The 24529-nt window shown below is 63.2% G+C and overlaps 9 protein-coding genes across 9 annotated transcripts; 5 read left to right on the forward strand and 4 right to left on the reverse strand.

Annotated features, from left to right (window-relative positions):
• Nucleotides 1–410: 410 nt before the first annotated feature.
• On the reverse strand, nt 411–5432 carry JCM10292_004335 (uncharacterized protein; the record flags this gene model as incomplete). The annotated part of the gene is made up of 9 exons (XM_076645670.1): nt 411–608; nt 672–966; nt 1029–1185; nt 1244–1412; nt 1472–1653; nt 1714–1919; nt 1975–2293; nt 2356–4731; nt 4787–5432. The coding sequence occupies 9 exons, from the start codon at nt 5430–5432 to the stop codon at nt 411–413; spliced, it is 4548 nt and encodes a 1515-aa protein (XP_076508540.1).
• Nucleotides 5433–6930: 1498 nt separating this feature from the next.
• JCM10292_004336 (uncharacterized protein) lies at nt 6931–7840 on the forward strand (the record flags this gene model as incomplete). Its single annotated transcript, XM_076645671.1, has 2 exons — nt 6931–7153; nt 7206–7840. 2 exons carry the CDS (start codon nt 6931–6933, stop codon nt 7838–7840), a joined length of 858 nt encoding a protein of 285 aa, XP_076508541.1.
• A 2155-nt stretch (nt 7841–9995) lies between these two features.
• RPB8 (DNA-directed RNA polymerase core subunit RPB8) lies at nt 9996–10684 on the forward strand (the record flags this gene model as incomplete). Its single annotated transcript, XM_076645672.1, has 5 exons — nt 9996–10065; nt 10132–10152; nt 10212–10264; nt 10322–10483; nt 10541–10684. 5 exons carry the CDS (start codon nt 9996–9998, stop codon nt 10682–10684), a joined length of 450 nt encoding a protein of 149 aa, XP_076508542.1.
• Nucleotides 10685–10749: 65 nt separating this feature from the next.
• RRT2 (diphthamide synthase) lies at nt 10750–12230 on the reverse strand (the record flags this gene model as incomplete). Its single annotated transcript, XM_076645673.1, has 7 exons — nt 10750–11110; nt 11168–11233; nt 11289–11516; nt 11571–11665; nt 11726–11813; nt 11864–11911; nt 11977–12230. 7 exons carry the CDS (start codon nt 12228–12230, stop codon nt 10750–10752), a joined length of 1140 nt encoding a protein of 379 aa, XP_076508543.1.
• A 552-nt stretch (nt 12231–12782) lies between these two features.
• On the reverse strand, nt 12783–16045 carry KAP104 (Kap104p; the record flags this gene model as incomplete). The annotated part of the gene is made up of 7 exons (XM_076645674.1): nt 12783–12890; nt 12949–13023; nt 13082–13825; nt 13890–14389; nt 14447–15365; nt 15426–15758; nt 15947–16045. The coding sequence occupies 7 exons, from the start codon at nt 16043–16045 to the stop codon at nt 12783–12785; spliced, it is 2778 nt and encodes a 925-aa protein (XP_076508544.1).
• A 366-nt stretch (nt 16046–16411) lies between these two features.
• Nucleotides 16412–18468, reverse strand: DOM34 (ribosome dissociation factor DOM34; the record flags this gene model as incomplete). Its single annotated transcript, XM_076645675.1, has 10 exons — nt 16412–16536; nt 16650–16756; nt 16848–16964; nt 17051–17106; nt 17172–17276; nt 17334–17471; nt 17538–17650; nt 17729–18126; nt 18182–18257; nt 18411–18468. 10 exons carry the CDS (start codon nt 18466–18468, stop codon nt 16412–16414), a joined length of 1293 nt encoding a protein of 430 aa, XP_076508545.1.
• Nucleotides 18469–18776: 308 nt separating this feature from the next.
• SPT10 (Spt10p) lies at nt 18777–19750 on the forward strand (the record flags this gene model as incomplete). The annotated part of the gene is made up of 5 exons (XM_076645676.1): nt 18777–18998; nt 19070–19085; nt 19164–19310; nt 19372–19379; nt 19448–19750. 5 exons carry the CDS (start codon nt 18777–18779, stop codon nt 19748–19750), a joined length of 696 nt encoding a protein of 231 aa, XP_076508546.1.
• A 380-nt stretch (nt 19751–20130) lies between these two features.
• On the forward strand, nt 20131–22262 carry JCM10292_004342 (S8 family peptidase; the record flags this gene model as incomplete). The annotated part of the gene is made up of 7 exons (XM_076645677.1): nt 20131–20682; nt 20773–20879; nt 20957–21341; nt 21398–21600; nt 21664–21910; nt 21969–22009; nt 22070–22262. 7 exons carry the CDS (start codon nt 20131–20133, stop codon nt 22260–22262), a joined length of 1728 nt encoding a protein of 575 aa, XP_076508547.1.
• Nucleotides 22263–22799: 537 nt separating this feature from the next.
• Nucleotides 22800–24037, forward strand: JCM10292_004343 (alpha/beta fold hydrolase; the record flags this gene model as incomplete). Its single annotated transcript, XM_076645678.1, has 4 exons — nt 22800–22927; nt 23000–23432; nt 23571–23783; nt 23894–24037. 4 exons carry the CDS (start codon nt 22800–22802, stop codon nt 24035–24037), a joined length of 918 nt encoding a protein of 305 aa, XP_076508548.1.
• Between the last annotated feature and the right edge of the window lie 492 nt (nt 24038–24529).

The following is a 24529-nucleotide window of genomic DNA, read 5'->3' on the forward strand; positions in this document are numbered from 1 at the left end:
TGTCGCGAACGAGGTGTGGTTCTGCCGCGAGCGGTCGAGCGAGGCTCACGAGGTCGATGGCGCCTATGACTAGAGCGTGGCCGTCGGGGCGGTCTTCCCTGACCGCAGAAAAGGTAAGGCGAGGCAGGACATTGATGAAGCGACGGTGGAACAGCGGAAGAAGCGAGGAGCAACAGAAAGGTAAGCGAGAGACTCGCGTCGGCACAGTCACAAGCTAAGAACTTTGTCAAAGCCGAGTTGATAGACGGGACGCGCTGACTGGGAAAGATACGAAGCGAGGGAGCTCGTCCGTCGGGCGGATCACCGTGTCGACCACGCTGCACGATCCTCCTCCTCGTCATCACGGACTCGCACCGTTTGATCGCGCTATGCGCACGTAGGGCATTACACGCTAATCACGCCCGTTGTACTCACGCACGTCGCGCCGCACTGTCCGCCTTGTCGAGCGCAGCGAAGCGCACCTCGAGCGCATCGCGCAGCTCCTTCTGTCGCTGCTTGAGAACATCGTCCGACAGCGACGACGCTTCGCCAGGAGGGATTGCGAGAAGCTGGTCGTACAGCGCATAGGGCGAAGACAGGCTCGAGACGGTTGTCGGGGTGGACGTAGTCTGCGAGGAAGATCCAAGGAGAGTCAGGGTGACATCACGCGGAAAATCGAGGTAGCGACAGACTTTGAGAGCGCCGAGGCTGTACTGGAAGGCATCGTCCAAGCGGTCATGCTTGATGAGCAGGCGCAGGAGAGAAGGAAGGTCGTGTCGTGCGAGGAAGTCGGTGACGAAGGCGGGCGGCTTGCGGCCCCGGTTGATCGCAAGAGTTTGCTCAAGCGCCACAATGCGGTACCGAAAAGTGATGGGGTCGTCATGCCGCTCGAGATGCCGCTCGAGCAATCGCCACGCCTTGGAAGACAGCGAGCCTTCCCACGTTGCCGCCTCTTCCGAATACGCGACCCAGGCTACATCCTCCGTGCTGCGCCGAGATAAAAAGTCAGGCAATTCAGCTTCGAGGAGGTGCAACGACCATGTACGCACATGTCCGCGTTGAGTGCCAGCGTGACGCAGCGTTCCGCGAGCGACTCGAACACCGACGTAAGTTCGACATCGAGCACCCGTGCCGTCGCGAAGGCCTGGTCGAACTTGCCGCTCTGCGAAAAGAGCGCAACGACCGAAGCGGAATCAAGGTGGAGGTCTGCAAGACAAGGTGTCAGTATCTGCTGTCGCAACCGTATGGATTCAGGCAGACATACTCGTCCGCTCGAGCTCCGGGAAGTCTCCTGCGAGCTGCAGTCGCGCGAGTGCGAGGCTGTACTCCTTGCAAACATCGGCCAACTCGATCACTTCGAGCGGAGGCGTTGCCGCAGCCGGGTCGAACTCCTCCTCCGGGATATGGAACGCAAGCTTGCGACGCTTGTTGCCCTGCTGAGGTCCATGTCAGCGTGAATCCACTTTCGGACCGAGCTGAAGAGCTGACGGACCCGATGCACGTCGTCCCCGCTGTGGACTGCGAACCACGCGTGGTCTTTCGTGACGAGAGAAAGGGCGTTCGTCGCCGCGAGGTAGCTCTGGCACTGCAGCATGGCGATCTCGCTGAAGAGCTCGCCGGATCGCGTCGAGAGGTCGCCAAGCCGGCGTCCCAGCTGGAACATGACGGTGGCAGCTGCGCGAGGGGCAGAAATTCAGCCGCGAACAAAGGCGACAAAGGAGCCGGATATCGTACCGCTGCGGTAGTCGCCCTTGGCGACGTGGTAAGCGTAGAGCACTCTGGCGTAGTTGGGGCTTGCCAGCGGATCCGAGTTGCGAGCGCGGAAAGCGAGGTTGCGCTCCAGGTCCGCCTCAAGACCGGTGAAGGAGAACGTTGTGAGGAGCGAGGCGGCGCCGTTCTCGCAGACGACCGAGATGAAGTGCGCGAGGCAGGTCATTTGCCTGCAGGTGAAGAATGTCAAGGAAATGCGGCGAGCAAGAGGGGAAAGCACCTCACGTCTCGTGATAGGGCGTCGACATGATTGCGTTGTACGCGCGGTCGTAAATGCCGAGCGCGGCGTAGCTGCGGAAGAGCTTGGTCCAAAGCTCCTTCTCGACGACCTCGTTGACCGTGCCTTCCTGCTCGAAGGCGCCGAGCGCAAGCTGGGCGAAGTGTGCGATTGACCCGTCGAAGGGTGTCGGGACGAAGAGCGAGACGAGATGGAAGTAGTACTGCGAGAGCGTGGTCGCGGCTGGGGAAGGTACGACGAGAGACAGAGCGGTTGCAGGGTCCTCGTCGTCCACGTCGTCATCGTCCAGATCCAGACTGGCAGTGTCTGCGGACGAGTACCGAGTAAGCGAGGTCCTAGCGAGCCGAGAGATTAATCGTGACACGCACAGAGTCCGCTCGCCGCCTCCTTGAAAGCTTCCTGCGCCTCGTCGCCATTGAGCAAGCCGAGCAATGCCCTCCCGCGCACGTAGCTCATGCCCGCCGTCCTCGGCCACATCTCGACCCACTCGCCGGCCTGCCTCGGCAGTTCCAGCTGCTGCAACCGCATGCCGAGCACCGTGGCCGCGGGCGTAGCGGTGATTGCTGCTGCCGATGCCGGAGGCAGGACGCCGAAGGAACGGCAGGTATCGGCGACAGCGTATGCGAGCGCGACGGGGAGTGACGAGCGCGAGGCGGGGAGGATCCTGGGGGCGTAGCCGGGAACACGCAGGAGCGCGCTCAGCAGGCCGTACGTCGGGACGGGCATGACCTCGGTCTGTGCGGCGCCGCTCGACTCGTGCATGCGGAGCTCGCCGAAGCGCGAGATCATCGGGTCGTCCTGCGGGCCTTGCAGCTCCTTCTGCACCGCGGCGAGACCCTCGGGCGAAGGGGTCGACACCTCGGCAGCCAGCCACTGCAGGCTTGCGAGCGCATGGAGCGCGGTGAAGACGGTCGAGGTCGTCTGGTCGAGGCGGGAAAAGAGGCGGTCCGGCGATGACGAGGTGAGCACGGCATCCGACTCGGGCGCGCCCTCGTCTTCGGCGGCCCAAACGACGAGCAGGAGCGCAGTGAGCCCCTTGGCGAGCTCATAGCGGGCATCGATGCTGGTCGTGAAAGCTTCGACGAGCAAGCCGTTCGCCAAATCTGTTGTCGCCTGCGCATCGCCGCCGTCCATGTCGACGCACGGGAGCTGCTCGGTGGTGATCAAGCGCACGAACGTGTCGACTGCGCGCTCAGCGCTGTCAAGCTTGGCGAGCTCCGCCGCGACCTGCTGGACTGCATCGTCGCTGAGCGCTGGTTCGAGCGTCTTCTCGAACAAGTCGAGCGCGAGGTCCTCGAGCAGCTCGCCTGCTTGTGGTGCGCAGAGACGCGCGCGAAGCGTCTGGTTGAGGTTGCGGAGGTCGTTGTTCGAGAGGAGCGAGTTGAGCGAACGGACGATGGCGAGGAGGGGGAGGATGTCGGCGCGAAGGGCGTAGTCGGTCGAGATGGATGGCGGGAGGTCGAAGAGACCTTGAGGATCCGCCATTGAGGCAGAGATCTCGGCGGTCGAGAGCGACTGCAGCGTTTGCACCGCCTCGCGGACGATCGGCACTGCAATACTGTCGCGACCGACGACGGCGGCGATGCCGCGCTGCTCGTCGGTCACGAGGCACGTCGGAAAGAGCGCAGCCGCGCGCGACTCGTTCAAGAACGCGACGAAGCGAAGCCACTCGAGCTTGACTTGCTTATTGTACTCCTCGTGGAGGATCGCGCCCGTCTGCGGGGATTGCTCGAGAACGACAGTCGCGCCAACGACGCTGGCGGCGCGCTCGAGCGGCGTCGGGTATTCGAGCGAGAACGCGTCGGGCGCCGCGACGTTCGCCGCCTCCAGCTCGCCGAGAACGACGTCCTCGTACATCTCGAGTGCGTACTCGAGAGTTGCAGGCGGGTAGCGGCCTGGCGAGGCGATGTGACGGAGGAACGTGTCGGCGACCGAGACGCTCGAGTCGCGCAGCTGGTCGTCGAAGTAGGCCGCAGTCCAGCGCGCAGTCTGCGCCGCCGTGCCGCGCTCGACCACGGCCCACTCCTCGCCATCGGCGTCACCCGCAGTGACGGCGCTTTCGAGCTCGCTGAGCCCGATCGTGCGAAGCTCGCTCACGCCATTCTCGTCCCAGCACGTCCACAGCGTCCACTTGGCATCGCCCGCCAAGTCCATGCGCTGGACCTGGAAATCGACCAGAGCGCCGAGAGCGCCGGTCGGGCACACGCGCTCGGTGACGGGCGTAAGCTCGCTCAGATCGCCTGTCGAGGGGTCTGACGTGAAGCCGTAGAGGACGAAGACGGCCGGGGACGTGCTCGACGCGGGGCTGAAGAGGGCGAGGTACGAGGTGTACGAGGTGAAAGGGTTGCCGGCGATGACCTTCACGAGCGGCTGTGGGGTTGGCGGGAGAAGGGCGCCGAGATGCGCGGCTTGCGGCGAGTTCAGGGAGAGATCGGCCGCGAGACCGACGCTTGTCGAGGCGGAGGCGGGGCGAGGCAAGTCGATCGCGCGGAAGCATGTGCCCGAGTCGAGATTCCAGATGCGCAGTTTGCGATCGCGAGTCACGCCAAAGGCGATGGGCGAAACATCGTCGGTGGAGGGAGTCGAGGCGAGCGAGAGGAGCTGCGTCGTCGCAGCGCTTGATTGCGAAATGGGGCGGGCATGCTTGGTTGGTGACGCAAAGTTGCGGGTCGAGAAGGAGGGAATGAGCGAGCGCATCGAGAAGCTGGCAGGAGATCGCAGCTCCGTCTCGACAAGAGCGCCGTCTGCAGGAGACACCGTCAGTCCCTGCCGCCACATCTTTCAGCAGCCTGTGCGCACCTTCTCCCTGCGCCAGCTCGACGCTCACGACGTGACCGTCTTCGCAGCCCACGATAACCCGGCCCTCGTCTACTCCGTGGACGAGCACCGGCAGCCGTTCATCCAGGCTCCCGACCTTGAACTCCTCGCTCCAGTTGCCTTCGGCGAGCTCTTCCTTGTCGTAGAAGAGGCTGGCGAGGGAAAAGTCGAGGTTGTAGAGGTAGCCCTTCTCCGTGAGACAGAGGAGCTGCAGACGGTTCGAGGATGGCGAGACGACGAAGGCGGGTGAGGGGACGAGGCGGGAAGGGAAGACGAAGCGGACGGGAGGCAGGGTGCCCGGGTGGCCATCGAGGTCGCTGAACGGATTGGGCGAGTTTCCATCGAGGGCCGCAGAGGCAGGAGTGCGCGAGAAGGCGACCCAGCGCAACTCGAGGGCATACCCGTCCTCGAGCACTCGTGCGAGCACGAAGCCAGTTGACGGGCCGCCGTCTGCGGTCCTGGGCACGAACGTCGAGCTGTAGAGGGCGTGGTCTGCCTGGGCGAGGGCCGGGGTCGGGGCAGTCTCGTCGACGGGTCCGCTGGTCGGGACCGGGTACGAGAGGATGTCTACGGTAGACACCTGCTCGAGGAACGCCGTCGCGGTCGTGTATCGCGGCGGTGCGGCCATGCTACCCCGAGGACGATTGAGGACGGTGAGCGGAGACGCCCTCGACTCGACGAAGCGCAGTTCGCGGGGACCGGACGGTTCCGTGACGTTCAAGACTGCGCTGGTCTGCCGCGGCCTTGCAGGACAAGCTCGCGGACTGCTTGTCGGTCCAGGTTCGAGGTCGACCTCACGGTTGAGCGAAGTCGCTCCTCTCGCTCCGTCTCGACACACGCTTCTGCAGCGACGCGCCGCTGAGTGTGCTAGTAGGCACACGCTGCGCCGCTCGTAGGAGCTGGTTGAGCCCCTGCGACCACCGCCGTTTACCGGTCCCCCCTGCTCGTCCACCTCCTGCTTCCTTCGGAGCCTGACGCATCGTCGAACGCCTGGCACGGGCATGCGTCTGCCACTCTGTGGCACTGCTTTTGAAGCTCTCGTGCTGGGCGGACGTGCTCTCTTGCCGGCCACCTCCCAGCGCGGTGCCCTGCCATCCGGCTCGAAGGTCGTGCTTCAAGTAAATGCTACAAAAGGACGCTCGCAGCTCGTGCTCTGGTACATTCAACGCAGGGGAGCGGACAACCGGAGGTCACCACGCTTGAGATGGGTGGCGCGAGAATCGTAACGCACGACTCGCGCGAGTCTGCATCCGCAGCTCCCGTCCAGCAAGACAACTCCAGTTCAGCCTGACGCTGTCTGTCTTGCAACCAAATGCATGTGTTCTCGAAGCGTCGACTGACAACGCCGCTGGTAGCTGGTTTGGCTGCCCTCTGCTTGGCTGCATCAACCTCATTCGGATTGAGCCGAGTCTCGACTCCTCGCGCTTGCCTCGCGCGCATCTCGCGGCGAGTAACGCGCTCGTGTCTTACAGGGTACAGGGTGGCAACAGTTGCCTCAGCGTCTGCGTTGGCCCTCGCCTCACATTGACCCAGGTCGTCGAACTCGGACGGCCGGAGGTAGGAGAGGCCAAGCTCGCACGCCTCTCGAGCTGTGGTGGATAGTGGCGGCGCCGACTCGCCGACTCGCGGACGATACGCTTTCCCACGGCAGCCGCCACCATTTTGGGATCGAGCGAGCCCGCCAACGCAAAGTAAATGCCGAACGGTCACGACTCAGCTGCGGACCGAGGCTCGCCCACTGTGCGGAGCCACTGTAAGTACGGCCTCCTCTCTCCACAGTCCTTTGAGCGAATGTGTCAGGGGATGAGGCGAACACGAGAGCAACCCGGCTCCGAGGTGCAGCTCCCGCTCATCTGGAGCCGGGAGAAATCGCCCGCTGAGCCAGATGAGATCTGCAGCGCCAATAGGAAGCGGGACGCTTGGGAAGACGAGTCAAAGGGAAGCAGCGTCTCGGACAGGCGAGCGCGGGGTTTGGGTTTCAATTCCTCGTGATTTGGCCCGGCGCCTTGAAACCGCAGCACGACGATGAACGAAATCCTCCGTGGCCACCGGTAGACCCTGGAGCGCCTTGTACAGGGTCCGCCTGCTTCTTTCTCGGGCTAGACGCCTGCATGGACTGCGCAGGCATGCCTCGCAGCGAGCGTCTGCCTGGTATCAAAGCGAGACCCGATCACGGCCATCTTGGCTTCCCGCCTTTCGGTGTAGTAGACGGTCGCTTTCGCGTGCCGACGCGCCTGCCACCACCTCTTGCGCACCGGCCTGTCCAGCTGGACGACCTGGACCTCGATGAGGAGTTGAAGGAGTCGGGCGCGACGTTGGCGTTCACGCTCGCAACGCTGCGAGGACTCGGTAAGCTGTTTCATGCCCACCTCTGCAGGCCAGAGAGTGTACTCACCTTCAGGCGCAGCGCTTGAGCTCCTGCAAGCGGGTCAGGCTGCCCGACTGCTTGAGGACCTGCCGCCGCCCGATGCCTCCGTCCACAATCCCTCGCTCATCCGCTGCAAAACCTCCGCCGCAACCCTCTGTCCACCAACTCATGTTCTCGACATCCATTTCGCCGATGGCCACGAGCCGTATCGCACGCCGGTGCACGGCCTGCTGTGGGCACTGCAGTGCCCGGTGCTTGCTCACCTGAGCAAGCGTCCCGACTGTGCCGACGCCTATGCAATGCGCGACAATTCGGTTCTCCTCCGCCTTGTGCGCGTCGAGGTTCCCTGCCGACCCTCCTGGCCCCTCCTCCACCGATACATTTACGACGGATCGCCTGCCGCGCTGCTCGCCGGCCTGCTGAGTCCGCCAGCTGCACGGACGCAGCTACCGAGCACCGGAAAGACTCGATCGTCGCTGAACGCGGCGCTAGACGGGCTGGTGATGCGGTTATCGCGCGTGCGCGAGGTTTGGCTCGATGCGGCGAGTCTCGAGATGAGCGATGCGGCGCTGTGGGACACGCTCGAGCGGGCTTGGGCGGTGCTCGTGGCAGAGCTGCAAGAGCTCGTAGGGCAGGCGGAACTCGGCGACCAGTCTCAGGTAGCATAGCGAGATGTAGAGCAGGATTTTGTCCATCCTTGGGTCAGCACAGGCGCGTTCATCCGTGTCGAGCGCACGCCTTGCGAGCCACTTGTCGATGGTCGCGAGGAGGAAGTGCTCGAGGGCGCTTGTGAGCAGAAGTTGGTGAGCGAAGCAGCGAAGTAGAGCGTAAGTCGGTTCGACCTTCTCAAGCAATGAGCCACTCTGCGCCGCCAACAACTGCAATGATCCAGCCAAGGCAAAGCCCCTCAACGGCTTCAGCTGCACTTGAGCGCTCGAAGGTGAAGGGACACGAGGAACGGGGCAAAGTGTCAGCTGTCTGTCCGCCGTCGCGGCATTCGCCTGAAGGGACCGCACGATGCCTTCCTGCTCGCTCAATGTATCAGGCCAGCGCCTTTCGTCGGTGTTCCTTGAGGTGAGACTGGTCCGCTGGAACGATCGGGAGGAGTGGCCAGGGTCGACAGACCTGTCCTTCAGTCAATTGAGGCCGGCCTCCGTGGGCACAGTCTGATGGGCGAGAACGCACCGCTTCTTCCGGTCGAGGTTCTGCACACCCGCGAAGAACTTCCTGCGGATCCTCGTCAGCCCCTAGTGGGTCAATGAAATGTGACGAGGGAGAGACGCCGTGCCTTCTGAAAGGGATCAAAGGAGCGGCGGTATGCAGCGTTACTTCCCTGCTGCACCGAGCTGCCCTTGGGGCCCTCGTCCAGAGCCTCGTCAACCGAGCAGAGGGAGGGTACCTAGTCGACGTTGCCGCGATGCAGCAAACTCCGAAGCGCTCCTCCCCAACCGTCTCTCCCGCTCTGACTCGCCTGCCGCCGCGACGTCGCCGCTCCAGGCTCTTTACGGAGTTCGCGCACCCTGAAGACCCCAGATATCAGCTGTATGCCCCGCAGAGAGCGTAGCGTCGGCCGCTTCTGCCAGCTGAGCCAGAAGATCGTCGCTCGGCAAATGCCGAAGCGTCGGACTCCTGTTCCAAGCGTGCAAGCAGTCCTCTCTGCGGAGTCAGCACCGGTCTACTGTCACACAGACCTGTCGCAGACATTGTGCCACCTCGCAGCAGCGGTGGCATTGCGGTACAGCGCGTTGGCGGTCGAGGGACACGGCGTGGAGCTGACCCACCAGTCTTGCCCGTCGACGTCGCCGCAGAGAGGGCGAGAGACCTCGCTCAAGCAATGCTCAGCGCCGAGCGTACATGCTCAGAGGGTCGGAGTATCATCGAGCGGGCATGGCTGCCATGCCACTCGTCCACATCACCATGTCGGGTCCACCTAGCGCACCTCGTAGCTACTTGCCACAGTCGTGGTCACTCGAGACGCTGGGTGTGAGGTGGAACGTGGTTTGCTCTACAAGTGCTGCTGGACGCCGTCAAATGTCGTGCAGGCCGGTGGAGTAACCGGATCAGGTCGCATGTCTGCAGCTTCTGGACCGCCGTGCTCGGCGTTCAGCTTGCTCCCTCGCATCCTGTTAGCGTGTTGTGCAATATCTGATGCATAAGTGAAGCGATTCATGGGCGAGCGGAAGCCACGTTGTTCTGATACAGCGCGCACGAGACGAGGTCGCGGCGGGCCAAGAGCGCTGCTGACACAATAGCTTGTGGAGCCGCCTTGCGTTGCCTGGAGATGGGCATTCAGATCCTGTGTGAGCTGTCATAAGCGTGCACATCGGCAAGATGGTGAGGCTTAGCGAACGTGGTACAGCAGCGAGAGAAGAGCAGACGTCGATCACCTCGCGCGCAGTATTTGCGGGAGCGTAGAAGCAGCAAAGCCTATCGCGGAGCTGTCATGTGCTCTCCAATGAGCTGCGTCTCGTGATGGGCGTATACAGCAAGCGCAATGGTTCGGAGTGATGAGACGCCAAAACAGGCCCGAACAGCTCTGGGTAGCACGAGAGTCGCAAGGTATCTGTGCGCAGTGTGTGCAGCGATAGCTCGTCGCTGCAGTGCGGCGTTCTAGCGATTTGATGCGAGCGGTTGACGGTCAACCTTCCAGGGCAAGCTCGTCCTCCTCTAGACAAGGCCACAACAAGCTGCTGCCTGGCTGAGCTACGTGCAGTCTCGTAGAAGCTACACAACAAGCACCACGCCTCGCGAGCACCCGCGCAGCTCTCCGCTCACCCGGTCCTCCATCTCCTCCTCGACCCCGCCTTCAAGCCTCACTCCGCCATGGCCGCCGCGGCAGTCTCCGACGCGATCGTCTTCACCGATGTGTTCACTGTCTCTGCTGTCGACAAGGGTGCGCGTGACCGTCTGTCTCTATTGTCTGTAGCTGGTCGAGCTGACTTCCTCGCGGACCTCGCAGACGGCAAGAAGTTCGACCGCGGTAGATTACTGAGCTGAGCTGAGAGTGTTGGCTATACGTGCTGACCCACCTATCCCCAGTCTCGCGCGTTGCCGGCAAGTCGAGCAACCACGACATGCGCCTCACCCTCGACGTTCGTCTACCTCACAGCCTCGCTTGCTGATGATCAATACTGACAATCTACCTGCAGATCAACACCGACCTGATTCAGCTTCCCGAGAGCTCGACTTTCTCGCTCGCATTGGCAACGACGCTCAACCCGGATGCGGACAAGAGCGCGCAGTCAGGAGGTTGGCGAGCAGACATCGAGGGCGGTCTCGCAGACGACTGGGAGTACGTGATGTACGGCAAGGTGATTCGATTCTCCCTCACATCCATGCGTGCCCAGCTTATCGCCTTGTTACCGCAGGTGTACAAGTTCGACGATGGGACAGGGGAGGAAGTGACGGCGTACATCTCGTTTGGCGGCCTCTTGATGGCGTTGACCGGCGACTACCGGCATATCTCGAAGGTGACGGTCGGCGAGTACATCTACCTGCTCGTCCGGCGGTAGAACTGCAGCGCAATTGGTCACTCGCTTTTCTCGCCTACGAAAAGTGAGCGAGAGCTTGTCCTGTTTCAGCAGGACCAGACGTGCAGAGCATGGTCGTAGAACGAGCAACTCGCTACAAGGTCCTTGCCCTCGCTTGTGCGACCTCCATCGCTCCAGTCGACCCCGTACGCAAGGCTGTCGTGCCCGTCGAAGCGCGCATGCAACTTCCCCTCGCCCGGCTCGAGCCATCCGCCCGCATTCGCACCACCGTTCAGACTCAGTCCGTCGAAGTCGATCACCTTGAAGCCGCCGTGCATGCCGGCGACGAGGAGGCGGTTTGGATTGCTCGCGTGCCACTTGAGCCGCCAGATCCCGCCGCCTGCGTCGAATTCGGTGAGCGGGACAAGCGGTTTCCGTCGGTCAAAAAGGCGGATGCGAGAGTCGTAGCTGTTTGGCAGTCAGGTGAGAGGTGACTTCGTAATCCGAGGACAGAGTTGGGCACACCTGCCGACGGCGAACAGGTTTTCCACAAGTTGGTGACTCTGGATAGTCGTAACTCCGCCTTCAAAGCTGTCGCTGCAAGGATCAGACGGCAGCCTACTGATGCTGGGCATGAGAGACGCACCTGCGCTTGTTGACGAAGGTGGGCCTGTCACAACCTTGCCGCAAATCCCAGCCCTTCAGCGTGAGGTCATCTCCGCCAGTCCAGACAGTGCTCGGCTCCCAACAGTCGAATGCGGCAATCCAGGGCTCGAAGTCGTGCCCATGCCAGGTCGAAGTGACCTCGAAGGACGACTCGCCGCCGAGGGTGCAGATCTCGCCGGACGACAGGGAGACGACGATTGATGCCGGACTGCACAAGAAGTCGTCAATCATGGGTCGCCGTTGAGACGGATCAGCAGCTTACTCGGGCGTCGTTTGACGGCGAGTTGACCAGTCGAGCGAAAGGCAAAGGGTCGACTCGTCCGCGCAGTCGACAGTCTGAAGTGGATAAAGCAGCTTCTGCAGAACGTGACGATCCTTGCTCAGCTTCAGAGATGCTCGAGCAGGCCGTCAACGTACCGTCTCGCTGTCCAGGCCATGCAGCTGGACGTGGCCTTTCGCATCTGCTATCGCGAGCGTCGTCTGGTTCTGCCAAGGACGCGGTGACCTGCGACGCAGTCAGCGTAATGCACAGGAGAACTGCGTGCCTGCACGTACCACTTCATATCGAGAATCGCCGGTCCTTCGATGCGCTGCTTCTCCTTCCTGCTCTCGAAGACGGGTCAACCCTTGCACATTCTTCGAATTGTTGCAGCAAGCGCTCCACGTACAGGTTCCGCCCCTCGCCGTCCACCTCGTAGAGCAAACAGCGCCCGCAGCGCGTCACTTCCGGGCTCCCCTCCTGCACCTCCTCGACCTCGTCTGCCTCGCCCCGTTCTGCCGCAGATTGCGGTGCGCCGGCCCGCTCGCCCGCCTTGAGGACCTGGTACGTCCCGACGGCGAAGAGGTGCGGCTCGCCTGGGCAGCACTCGACCGCGTCTGCGCTGTAGTCGGTGTCGGCGAAGGAAAGAGATGAAGCCTGCATCGCAGACAGAGGGACCCAAGCGTTGAGGAAATGCCGCTCTATGCAAGCTCAGCGCTTGACGAGACTCTGCAAGAGGTCTGGGAGCGAATGCAGCGTGTGAGTGAAGCGGCAGAGCGAGAGACTGAACGAGCGACAAGTCGGAGGCAACGCTTGCGCGAAGTGGGCTGCTCGGGCTCTCTCTGCGGAAGTGAGACGGATGGAAGACTGGAGACTGCATCCTTTGCAAGTAGCGCGTGATCTAGTGACGAGGAAAAGGGAGGCAGAACGAGGACCTTTCGCCAATCGAGGCAAGAAAGGTGGTGGTATCAAAGGATGAGAGCCGTTGCGACGGAGAGGTGGGCAGCTAGGAGAGAAAAGGGGATGGAGCAGAAGAAAGGGTGGGAAGGGAAGAAAGAGGCAAACTTGCGAGTGATGCGGCGGACGAGCGAGACGAGGGGGTACGGCAGGGGTAAGGTAGCGCGACGAGGGCGAAAAAGTGTGGCACGACAGGGAAAGAGACGGTAGCCAGAAAAAAGGATGCATGGACAAGAACGCGGCGCCGGGCGAAAGCCATCAAACGCCGTAGCGTTCCCGCAAACGCTGCGTGATGACAGGCGGGAGGTGCGCGAGCTGCGCATCCCATGCCGACTGCTCCGACATGCCCTTGAACGCATGCAGAATCTGAAGGGGAGAATCGTCAGACTGGGTGCGAGCGAATGAGGTGGCCGCACGAGCGTACCGTCTTGAACATCTCGTTGAGCTGCTCTGACGGACGGGTCCAGCGTGCGACGGCGTTGAGGAAGAAGCCGAATGCCTGGGTGAAAGATATTTCAGCGTACGAAGGTAGGCAGCGTGGTGGAAGACAAACGCACGGAAGAGAGGCCATTCGGGTTGACCTGGATCGCTGAACAGATGCCGCGGAAGGCCGAGTCCTTCTCCTCATTGTCCTTGATGTCGGCGAGCGCGTGGCACCAGTCGCCGACGAATACCTGGAGATGAGGCGCGACGAGCTGAGGGCAGACGATGGCAAGGCGGCCGATCGTGACGGCCGAGTTCTCGGTCAGGCTTCGCGGCGATTTCTTGTTGAGGAGGATGGGCACGAGGCGCTCCATCAAGGGCTGCGCCCACTGCTCCATGTCGGCGCCGGCCTGCAGCGCGATCTCGCCTGCCGCCCACGCCGCGTTGTTGCACACCGACACTTCGGCCAGTCGGGGCTCGACCTCGATGTGCGAGATGAGGACGGGCATGAACTGGCCGAGGCTCGGCTTGAGAATCGGGAAGCACGAGATGGCCGTGTCGCCGAGGAGCGCGTACGATGATTGCCGCACGGGCGCGTCCGGGTGCTGGAGGCAGAGCGAGAGGAGGGTGAGGACGGGGGGATCGCTTGAGGAGTAGAGCGGCGTGATGGCGGTGTTGAGGCCCTGTGTGAGGCCGGAGAGGAGATCGAGCGACACGATGAGGAACGTCTTGTCCGGCTCGTCGTAGTTGATCGGGTCTTGCTGGAACTGCTGGAACTCGATGAGGGACTGCTTGACGAGACCGATGCAGCGCGAGAAGACGGGCTCGGCGTAGTGCACGAAGCCTTGGCCAATCGCGATGACAACAGAAGACATGCACTGCGCGAGGGCGGGTGGTCAGCATTCGAAGTAAAGGCAAAGGAAACCTCGAACCGTAGCGCACCTCGAGTAGAGGAATGAGATCAGGGTCTGCGTCGTTGAGGTTGCTCCACTTCGAGATCAGGGGCGGCATGAGGATGTCGATGTAGGCCGGGTTGTTAAGCGCGGGTCCGACGGCATCGGCGAGAGTCCCGATCGCGTCGTACAAAATCAGGAGGTTCTTCTGCTGATACTTGTTGAACGCGAAGACGAGGTTGCCGAGGATCGACCCGAGGAACGGCTCGAGCTCCGGGCCCGCCTCCTCCTCGAGCGTCGCGAACGCCGAGCAGCCCGCCTCCTGCACGCGCTTGTTGTTGTCGAGGCACATCTTGAGGAGGCCCTCCATCGCCGGCACAAAGTACTGCTGCTTGTGCTCGGGCGTCGCGTCCTCCTTGATCGTCCAGCTCGAATATCGCCCGATGGTCCAGCAGGCGATCGAGCGGACGAGCGGTTTCGGGTCGCTGAGCGAGTTGATGAGGAAGTTCATGAGGATGGGGAGGTGCGGCTCGATGCCCGTGATGCAGCCTGAGTGCAACGAAGGGTTACTACGTAACTCGCGTGAGCAGAAGGGAGGTAACGCACCCTCGGCGATAGCGCCGAGCGCGAGGACACCGCTCTCGCGGTCGAGCCAGTCCTGCGAGAAGAGCTTCTCCTTGAGGTACGGCAGCAGGACCTCGAGCATCTCGGCCTCGAACGCGACGGCCATTACGTCGAGCGCCGCCGCGGCGCACTTGCGCAGGTTCCACTCGGTGTAGGCCTCCTCGTCGTCGTCTTCGTCGTCGTAGTCGCTCTCGTCGTCCTCGTCCTCGTCCTCGTCGGCCCGCTCGCGCGACATGCCCGCACCGCCAGCGGCGCCGTTTGCGCCCGCGCCTGCCGCATCCTCGAGACGCTCGTTGGTGTGCGTCTTGGACGAGAGCAGGTGCGGCTTGATGTCGGACGCCTTGTCCGGCACGGCGGCGTCGTCCTCGTCCGTGTCGAGGAGGAGGATGTCGTCCTCCGAGTAGACCATGCTCTGGAGCAGGACGGGGATGACCTTGGGCAGGAACGGGCGCAGGTGCTCGACGAGCTCGGGGTCTTCGGCAAAGGTGAGCCAGAACTCGCACGCCTCGAGCGCGACCTCCTCGTTCGACGTGTCTTGCGTCGAGTAGAGCATGAAGTCGACGACGTTTGCCATGTGCGGCACGAGAACGTGCGGGAGGGTCGCGAGGAGCTGGACGAGCGCCTGGCACACCGTCTTGCGCACGTCGACCGAGTCGTCCGACGCGTGCTTGAACAGGGCGACGATGAAGGGCTCGAGGTGGACCGAGAGCGCGTTCGTGTCGGGGGAGATGAACTGAATCGCGCACGACAGCGCGTGGTTGCGAATCTTGGGGTACGGCGAGTCGATGTGGGTGAGGAACTTGGGCACCATAAAGTCGAGAGGGCGCTGGCCGCCAATCTCCAGCAGCTCGAGCGCCTTCGGAATGTCCTGACACAGCTTGTCGAGCGTCGCGAACGCGCCCTGTTCCGCGAGCACAGTCAGTATATGTCGGTTTGGCAACGCCCGCCAGCTGGAACGCACCTCCTGCGCGAGCTGATCGGGCGAGTCGGCGAGCTCGATCAGCCGGCTGAGCGCTTCTGCCCAGTTCTCGGGCTTGAGCTCGACGAGGAGCGTGTCGATGACGGTCGACACGGTGTTGCGGATCATGCTCGTCGGGTCGGCGAGGGCGCTGAAGATGTTGGCCTTGATGTACTCGACGACGTCGGGCGGGAACTCGTTCAGGCGGAGGCGGATGTTGTTCTTGACGAGGAGGCCGGCCATGGAGCGGACCGTGACCTCCTCGTTGGGCATCTGCGTCAGGATGTAGACGAGATACGAGTTGTAGTCGGGGATCTTGTTGAACGACTCGAGGCGCTGCGCAGGTGACAGGTATCATCGAGTACATGTGGCGGAGCATTCGGATGCGGATTGCAGAGCGTCGGATCGGAGTTGGCGCATCACGGTCATCCGTAATGGAACGGCGAGCGGGGGCACGAGAGCGAGATCCGATCAGCGCGCAGCCCTCGTGAGAGCACTCGACGGGGTCGCGAGAGTGCACGCACCTCATTGATGCTCTCCTGGACCTTTGTATCGGGCGAGCCCGACGACCGGAGGCACTGCACCAGCTCGTCGAGCCCCTGAGGTTGCGGTGCCCACGTCATCCTGGAGGGACCGATTACGGCGGTTGAGGGATGCTCTTGGACAGTAGGGGAGGCTGGCGGGTCGACTCGGGCGTCTCGGCGGGAGAGCGGGCCGGGCGGACGAGGCGAGGGTGCGACGACGACGACCAAGTCTCGAGAGCGGACAGCGCCTCGCGCGGGAGAAGCGGGCGGGCAGAAAGTGTCTCTGGCTTGCGCAAAGTGCACTCGGCGTGGCTGCGCAGCTCGTGCAGCGGGTGCGAGACGGGGGCAGGGCAGGTCGCGCGGTCGAGGAAAGGCGGAGAAATCGCAAGTCGCTCCCGCTGTCGCTTCTAGCTCTCTTAGGGACCGGAGAAGAGCTCCTATACTGTTCTCACGCTGTACTGCAAATTACGGGCTCGTCGCATCCCCCGCTACTGCCCGTTCTTCTGCCTCGACTCGCTCTTCCTCCTCGACCACCTCAATGTCCAGTGGGTACGTCAGGATAGCTGCGATGCCCGTCAGCTGGTTCAACTCTGTGAGCAGTGAATGGTCAGCACGTTCAGGCATCAGGCCGCCTCCGTACAGCTGCGGATTGCGAGGACAAACCCCACAGCGCAAGCTGTAACGAGGAGCAGCAGAGACGCACGTTGACCCGACTCGTGCATCGACGAGAACATGAGGACCTCGCCGCCGTACGCCTTGACGTCCTCGACGAGCTTGACAAACATCCTTCGTCGCGCGACCGAGGGAGCGCTGCGCGGTACCAACAAGTGTGAGCTCGGCGTCCACGGCAGTCGTTGCAGCCGGGGCAAGAAGGGAGAGGAACGCAGCGGCAGAGACGCACCGGAACAGCTCGTCCGAGACGAGGAGCTTGCCAATCGCGCCACGCTCGGCCGCCTTGAGGACGTGCCCCTCGCCATACCAAGCTCGCAGCGGGTTCTCGTCGAGCATCTTGAAGAACCTGTGCATGTGAGACCAGGCAGAAGCACGATCGCGTGCGAGTCAGCTGAGCCCGTCGCGATCGAAGAGCGAGCATCCGGAACGCACTTCTCGAGCATGACGCCCTCCTGGGCAAATTTCGTGTCCTTCAGCTGCGACGAGACCTGCGCAAGAGATGCGTGAGTCGTGCTCGGAGATAATGCCGACAAGACGACAAGACGAGGCTCACTTCCGGACTCGAGAGGATCTGCGCGAGCGAGTGGACGTGGTGCGATGGCGAGTGGAGCAGGAGGAACTTGCTCTTGGCCTGCAGGAGCGCCTTGTTCCCTTGTCGCTGTAGTTGGATGACCAGTCAGCGTAAGTGAGGGCGAAAGTGATCGTGATCACGCACGGTCGCCTCATCGAGCAGGAACGAGTGGACCGTCTCCTTCGTGAACCCGGGCGACGCAATGATCAGGACCTTGAGCTCGTCAAAGTTGAAGTGCCGGTTTGCTGCGTCATAGACTTGCTGCAAGTAGCGCGAGCTTGCCTGCTCGTGCGAACAGCACCGGTAAGGATAGCTCGAGGACGCGATAGCAGGACAGCGTTGACGCACCCGTTCTGCGCCGAGCGCAGTCCCGCCGCCCTTTCGTTTCCGCGGCACGGGTACGTCGATGCGTTGCTTGATGATGGTCGTGTGGTTCGTGATGATGCAGATGTTGGCCAGTCCTGCGCACAAGCGGACGGAAGCGTCAGCTTGAAACAGCACAGCGCCCTGACGCGCGCAAGCAACCAAAGCATTCGCACCTTCTCCGCAGACGATGGCGCCGACGTCTGCGCCCCTTCCCGGCTCGGTCATCTCCCTCAGCCTCTCGAGCGCGACGCTGTCCCACTCGCCCTCGCCCTTGATGACGGTAAAGTCGCGCCCGATCTCGAGGTCGAGCGTGTGGTACGCGCCCTTCTTGACGTGCTCGTTCTCGCTCGTAATCTTGCCCGACACGTGCAGCGTCGTCGTCCCCGCCGTGCCCGACGCGGCGGCGGAAGAGGTGCTCGCGGCGGCCGAGGCCGGGTCGGCGGCGGCCGAAGCGGCGGCGTCGGCCGACTGGGCGAGCGCAGAGTACAGGACGCGGTCGACGAGGATGGTAAGCTTGAGGTGAACGCGGTGCGACGAGGTCGAGCCGGTCGACGACTCGCTCGTGATGCGCCTGCACGGTGTCGGGTCAGAACTAGTGCGTTCAGAAGTGCAAGCGGTCAACGCACCGGACTGCGGAACCCCTAAGCTCGTCGCCCTTCTGGATCAGGTTGTAGGCATGCCACATGTCCTCATCGTCCTGGGCTGCAGGAGGACAAGGTGCGACCGGTCGTCAGCTCGAGGCCGCTCAGTGACTGCGGACAGCACAGCATCCCGTGCAATGCCGCCTGACAAAGAAGCGGCAGAGTCCGAGACTGGCAAGCTGCCGCGGACAGCGTGAGGGACGGCAGGACGCACGCCGGAGGGTGACATAGCCCGACCCGTCGCGGTCGATGTGTTTGCGCACGAGAAGCATCCTGTGCGAGTGCTCCTGTCTAGCGTCGCCGGCTCAGCGCGAGAGCGGGAGCAGGCGCACTTGGCTGACGTCGCCGTGAGCGAGCGAACGAGCCAAAGTCGCAAGTTGCAAGTTGTCCTCTCACTTTGCTCGTCTGATCAGCGAAGCCTCGTATTCACACTTTGCGCAGAAGGCTCACTCACCCGACAGGCCTCGTGCTGTCCTTATTTTCACCCGCCTCTCTCCCCCGGGATCTCGTCCCGTCCCGGCCCTTTTGCTCTTGCTCGCGCCTCGCTCTCTCTCTTGCTCTCCCAGATTCTCAGCCAGCCATGTCCCCCTACTCCGGCACCCTAGAGACCCCCGAGCGCAAGGGCGCGCTCGTCCCGCGCTCGTACCCGCTCCCCAAGAACGGCGCCGCCCTCACCGTCCTCCCCGTGCGCCGCGACACCGTCCCCGACGCGCTCCTGGCTTTCCTCAAGGACACGTTCAACGACGTCGTAGAGGAGGGCCGCACGTACCCGCAGATGGGCACCCTCTCGCTCGACGACTTTGTGCGCCCGTTGGCCGCTCCCCTTGGCCGCTCGATCGCTTGCTCACCTGGTCCTACTCCCCGGTCTGACAGGCAAACTACTTCTTCGGTGCGTGCTCTCAGCGAGGAGGGCATTATCGACCTGGCAGAGGGCTGATGCGGTTCGAGCGACACCTTGACCACACAGCCGCGGACTGCTTTATCGGCCTGCTCGACACGGCGGCGCCCGCAGAACTCGGAGACGCTTCGGCAGGGCTGGACCGGGAAGCAGGACTTACGCTCGAGAGGGTCGCGGCGGGGCGGGATTGGAAGGAATGCGTGCTGGGCATGTACTGTGAGTTTGCCCTCTCTCGCTCTTCCGCGTCGAGCTTTCTGATGGCAACCCTGTCCGGCAGACGTCAAGGTGCGCTACACATGCGCGCTCAGGCGTGGAGACTGCGCCAGCTACTGACGACTAATGCACGCGCGCAGCCGAACTACCCGGGTCGCTCGTCGCACCTGTGCAACGGCGGCTTTGTCGTCCCGTCGGTGCACCGGGGCCTGCGCGTCGGGTCAACGCTCGGGCGGTCGTACCTGCACTTTGCGCCGCTGTGCGGGTACCGCGGGAGCGTGTTCAACCTCGTGTACGTGTCGAACGAGGCGAGCGTGCGCATCTGGGACGGGCTCGGGTTCCAGCGCGCGGGGCTGATCCCCGGCGCGGGCAAGCTCAAGCGCAAGGATGGCGAGGGCGAAGAGTTTGTCGACGCGATCGTCTTTTTCAAGTCGTTTGTGTAGGTGGACCCGAGTTGGGCGGAGGAGGATGGAGGAAGGTCGCCGGCGTGTATTGCCGAGGCTTGTATGGTTCAACTTGCATCGTCACGCGCATACCGGCTCGCACCTCGCGCCATGCCGAGCCCTCTGTGGGAGAGTTGGAAGCCATCTGTCTCCTGTCGTCGATGCGGAACAGGGGGTCACGGGGCCGACTCGTCGCCACTCTCTAGGGTTGCGGATGGGGCGCGTTTGGGGTTTGAGTGCAATGCAAGGCAGCCTAAGTGCACCAGCTTGCCCGGAGAGGGGAGGGTGGCGCGGACGTTATCAGCGAGGGTGCGCCCCGCATCGGGATGGGCTGACGAGTCGCTCGCCCCTCTCCCTCTCTCTCTCCTCCCACTCGCCCCATGAAGTCGTTTACGGTCCCGAGTGCCCTCGTGGCTGCCCTCTGCTGCGCCGTCCAGGGCGCGCACGCCAACCCGCTCCCGCCCAACGCCGCCCACATCCTCCCCGCCGCCCTCACCCTCGCGCCCCTCGTCACCCCGCCCGCGCCCGCTGCCCCCGCCGGTGCTGCCGCCCAGCAGCTCGAGACCGACGCCCACATCCTCCGCGACGCATACCTTGTCGTCCTCGACGACTCGCTCGCAGACCACGAGGTCGACGAGCACCACGCCTCGGTCGATGCCCTCCACGCCGCCGACCAGCAGGTCCGCGCGCTCAAGGCCGACGGAGCGCCCACCGCCCCGCTCAGGGGCACCAAGCACCGCTTCCACGTCGGCGGCAACAAGCACGGCCACCGCCGCGCCGCCCGCAAGGCCGCCGCCAAGAAGCAGCTTCGCGGGTACGCCGGCTCGTTCAGCGAGAGCACCGTCGACGCCATCCGTGCCATGAAGGGCGTCAAGTACGTCGAGCGCGACTCGCTCGTCTGGGCCTCGGACCTCGAGCGCAACGCGCCCTGGGTCAGTCCCGTCTCCTGTCTCTCTCTCTCTCCTCCGAGGTGGGGGTGGCGTGCGCCGGCTCACACGACCTCGCGCTTTCCTCCTGTGCAGGGCCTCGCCCGTATCTCGCACCGCAAGATGCTCGGCCTCTCGACCTTCAACCGCTACGAGTACGACTCGCAGGGCGGTGAGGGCGTCGACGCCTACGTGATCGACACGTGAGTGCTCGCCATTCCTCCCCTTTTCCGCTCGCTCACGTGCTCACCCCTGCCCCCTCTCGCGTCACTCCTCGCAGCGGTGTCAACATCAACCACGTCGAGCTCGAGGGCCGCGCAAAGTGGGGCAAGACGATCCCGCAGGACCCGGACCAGGACCTCAACGGTCACGGCTCGCACGTCGCCGGCACCATCGCCTCGCGCAAGTACGGCGTCGCCAAGAAGGCCAACATCATTGCCGTCAAGGTCCTCGGCGCCGGCGGGTCCGGCTCCATGTCGGACGTCGTTGCCGGCGTCGCCTGGGCCGCCGACTCGGCCGCGAAGCAGGCCAAGCTCAAGGCCGAAGGCAAGAACTCGAAGCACAAGGGCTCTGTTGCCAACATGTCGCTCGGCGGTGGCAAGAGTCAGGCGCTCGACGACGCCGTTGACGCCGCCGTTGACGACGGTCTCCACTTTGCCGTTGCTGTGCGTTCCGCTTCGAGCTCCTCGTCTCTCTTGGTTACTGATCCGCTTCTACGCAGGCCGGCAACGACAACCGCGATGCCTGCGCTTACTCGCCTGCCGCCGCCGTTGGTGCCATCACCGTCGGCGCCTCGACCATCGGCGACGAGCGCGCCTACTTCTCGAACCACGGCAAGTGCGTCGACATCTTTGCCCCCGGCCTCGACATCCAGTCGATCTGGAACTCGGGCAACACGTCGACCAACAAGATCTCGGGCACCTCGTGCGTCTCTCCCGCTCCCTCGCGTGTCGCGCACCCAGAGGCTGACGTTTCTCTCGCCCGCAGGATGGCCTCGCCGCACATCGCCGGTCTCGCCGCCTACATGCTCGGCTCGTCGTGGGCCGAGTCTGCCGCGCTCGACGAGGCGCGCGAGCTTGCCCTCGCGCGTGAGCCGTCGTTCGCGCAGCAGCTCAACCAGTTTGCGTTCGGCGCAAAGGCCGTTGCCGGCCTGGGCAAGCCCGAGGACCACCTCCTGAGCCCCAAGGCGCTCAAGCGCGCCATGCTCAAGATTGCGACGCCCAACGTCTTTGCTGTGCGTGGGAACCCGGGCGCGTGTCCGGAACCCGACTGACCCGCTCCGAGCAATGCAGGAACTCCCGGCTGGCTCGCCCAACCTCCTCTCGTTCAATAAGTGCGTGGTGTTCCTGCTTGTTCTACACAGCTCGTAGACTGACAAGCGTTTCTGTCGCAGCTACACCGCCCCCGCCGGTCCTCGCCGCGGCAAGTGGCGCTCGTCCAAGGAGGAGAACCCCGTCGAGCACTCGCTCGTCGAGGCCTACCTCGAGGACCTCAAGGAGGAGATGGACATCATCGAGCACGAGCTGCACGACGAGCTCGACGAGATGACCGAGCTCGTGCGCGAGATCAAGGAGGCGGCGTTCTGAGCCAACTTAGACCTGTCTCTTGTCGGGTGCCCCGCCGGCTCTGCGCGACTTTGACAGCCGCTGTCATTGCTGGGCGGGTCTCGCCCCCTCGTATACCGCGCATGCTCGCTATCCCCCCTTCTCGTGCTCGTTGTCCTCCTGTCTCGCCCATACACCATACGATGCCCTTCTCGCGCCTGTCTACATCGCCCCTGTCTCGCTCCGCACCTTTTCTGCCTACCTGTACTTTGTAGCGCCTCGATTGTCTGCGTCCCTGAATCTGCAAGTTCATCTCGTACATAACCTCTCGCCTCAGGCTTCCGCTCTCTCCCTCTTCCTTCTCTCTCGAGCGTCTCTCTTCCGCTCTCATTTCCGCAGAGGTGGGGGCGGAAGTGCATGTCTTGGGAGCTAATCCGGCCGTTCGCTTCCGCTCGGGCAAAATCCGTTCCCACGTCACGCGACGGAAGAGCAACTCCGTCGGGCACTTCCGTCCAAGTCGTGATGCTACGGCCGCATGCTTCTCGCTTTGCTCTCTTTCGTGCAGTCGAACTCTGCAATATGCATCGCACCGACGCCATAGCTACGCTCAAGTCCGGCATCCGGCTCGAGTACGTCGTCGCTGCGCCGGACGACGCGAAGTCGGTGAAGGAGACGCTCGTCCTCATCCACGGCTACCCGCAGACTTGGTGCGTCACTCTACCGCTCTGTAACGTCGTGTAGCATCGTATCCTGACGAAGTCGATCGACCGCTCGCGCAGCTACGCGTACCGCCATGTCCTCGAGCCTCTCGTGCACGCCGGCTTGCGCGTCGTCGCTCCGTCGTACCGCGGCGCAGGCAACTCGTCGGCGGACGCGCAGACAGGCTACGACAAGTTTACGCTCGCGCGCGACATCCACGAGCTCCTGACGACGACGCTCGCGCTCGACTCGTTCGTCGTCCTCGGGCACGACATTGGTTCGATGGTCGCGACGGCGTTTGCGTTCCTCCCCGAGGCGCGGAAGCAGCTCCGTGGGCTCATCGTCTGCGAGTGCCCGCAGCCAGGCACGAGTCTGTACCGCAAGAGCACGACCGACCCCGAGATGATCCTTGGCGAGACCTTTCACTTTGCGTTCCACCAGCCGAGGGGCTTTGGCGAGATCCTGACCGAGGGCAGGGAGGACGTGTTCCTCAAGCACTTCTACGAGCGTCTGGTGCGTCCTCTCTTGCTCAAAGGTTCAACGGTCGAGCCTGCGCTTTCGCGCCCCGCTTGCAGCTTGGCTGCGGCAATCGGGGCGCAACGTTGGCAGCTTCTCAGCCTGCGCACCCTGACACCATCTTGGTGCATGCAGTCCTACAACCCGACCTTCCTCTCAGACGGTGATCTCGCCTACTACATTTCAGCGTTCCGCCGCGCGGGCAAGATGACGGCCGGCTTTGAGGTGTACCGCTCTTTCGAGCAGGATCACCGCGAGATGCTCGAGGCGGTGAAGAAACAGGGCAAATTACCGACGAGCTTGCCGGTACTCAGCACCGGGGGCCAGGAGAGCTCGTTTACCAAGCCAGTGCGTCCAATTTCGCCGGTTCTGTGGCAACACTTTGGCTTGCTCTTGCGTGCCCTTACTACCGGGCGCACCGAATCAACACTGACGTGTCTGTCCTTGTTCCTGCGCAGCTCGGCGAGGCAATGAAGGAGCTTGCCGAGAACGTCACGGCAACGGGCGGCATTCCACATGCAGGCCACTGGATTGCCGAGGAGAACCCGCATGGCTTTGTCAAAGAGGTATTGGGATTCCTCAAGGAGCAGCAGATGGTTTAGTCGCCAACGCAAGACAAGAGCACGTTGCCGCCGTCGTGAAGGTCATTCTTGAAAGCGTTGTTTTGCGTTCACTCGCTCTACTTGTCCCGCGGGGCCATAGTCTGCCACATCGTTGTTCAAGAAGCCAGCTACAGATAGGTCAGGCTAGGGAACCAGCACGTTCGAATGCACCCGCTCCCGCGCAACCAGGAGCTCAACACGAGCGTCGACTTTGACAGCCAGCGCGCCGCCTACTTCCGACAGATGGTGAGTCCTGTCAATGTCAGAGATTGTGGCGCGCAAGAGCACCTCTGACCCCTTCTCTCCCTTCAGCGCTTCGGTCTCTTCGTGCGCATGGCCCTCCTCGCCCTCGTCATCAGCTGTGCGCTTATTCTGTTTGGCTAGGCTTTGACTCGCTGTCCTTTGCTTACCTCGCAAGCCTTTGACCAGCGCTGAGAGCAGGATGGCGAGGAAGTTCCGGTCGGGATGTGAGTGCCACGAGTGGCATGGGGA

The sequence above is a fragment of the Rhodotorula paludigena genome, assembly GCF_050403205.1.
Source record: "Rhodotorula paludigena JCM10292 DNA, Rt_paludigena_JCM10292v1_ctg2, whole genome shotgun sequence".
NCBI lineage: Eukaryota > Fungi > Basidiomycota > Microbotryomycetes > Sporidiobolales > Sporidiobolaceae > Rhodotorula > Rhodotorula paludigena.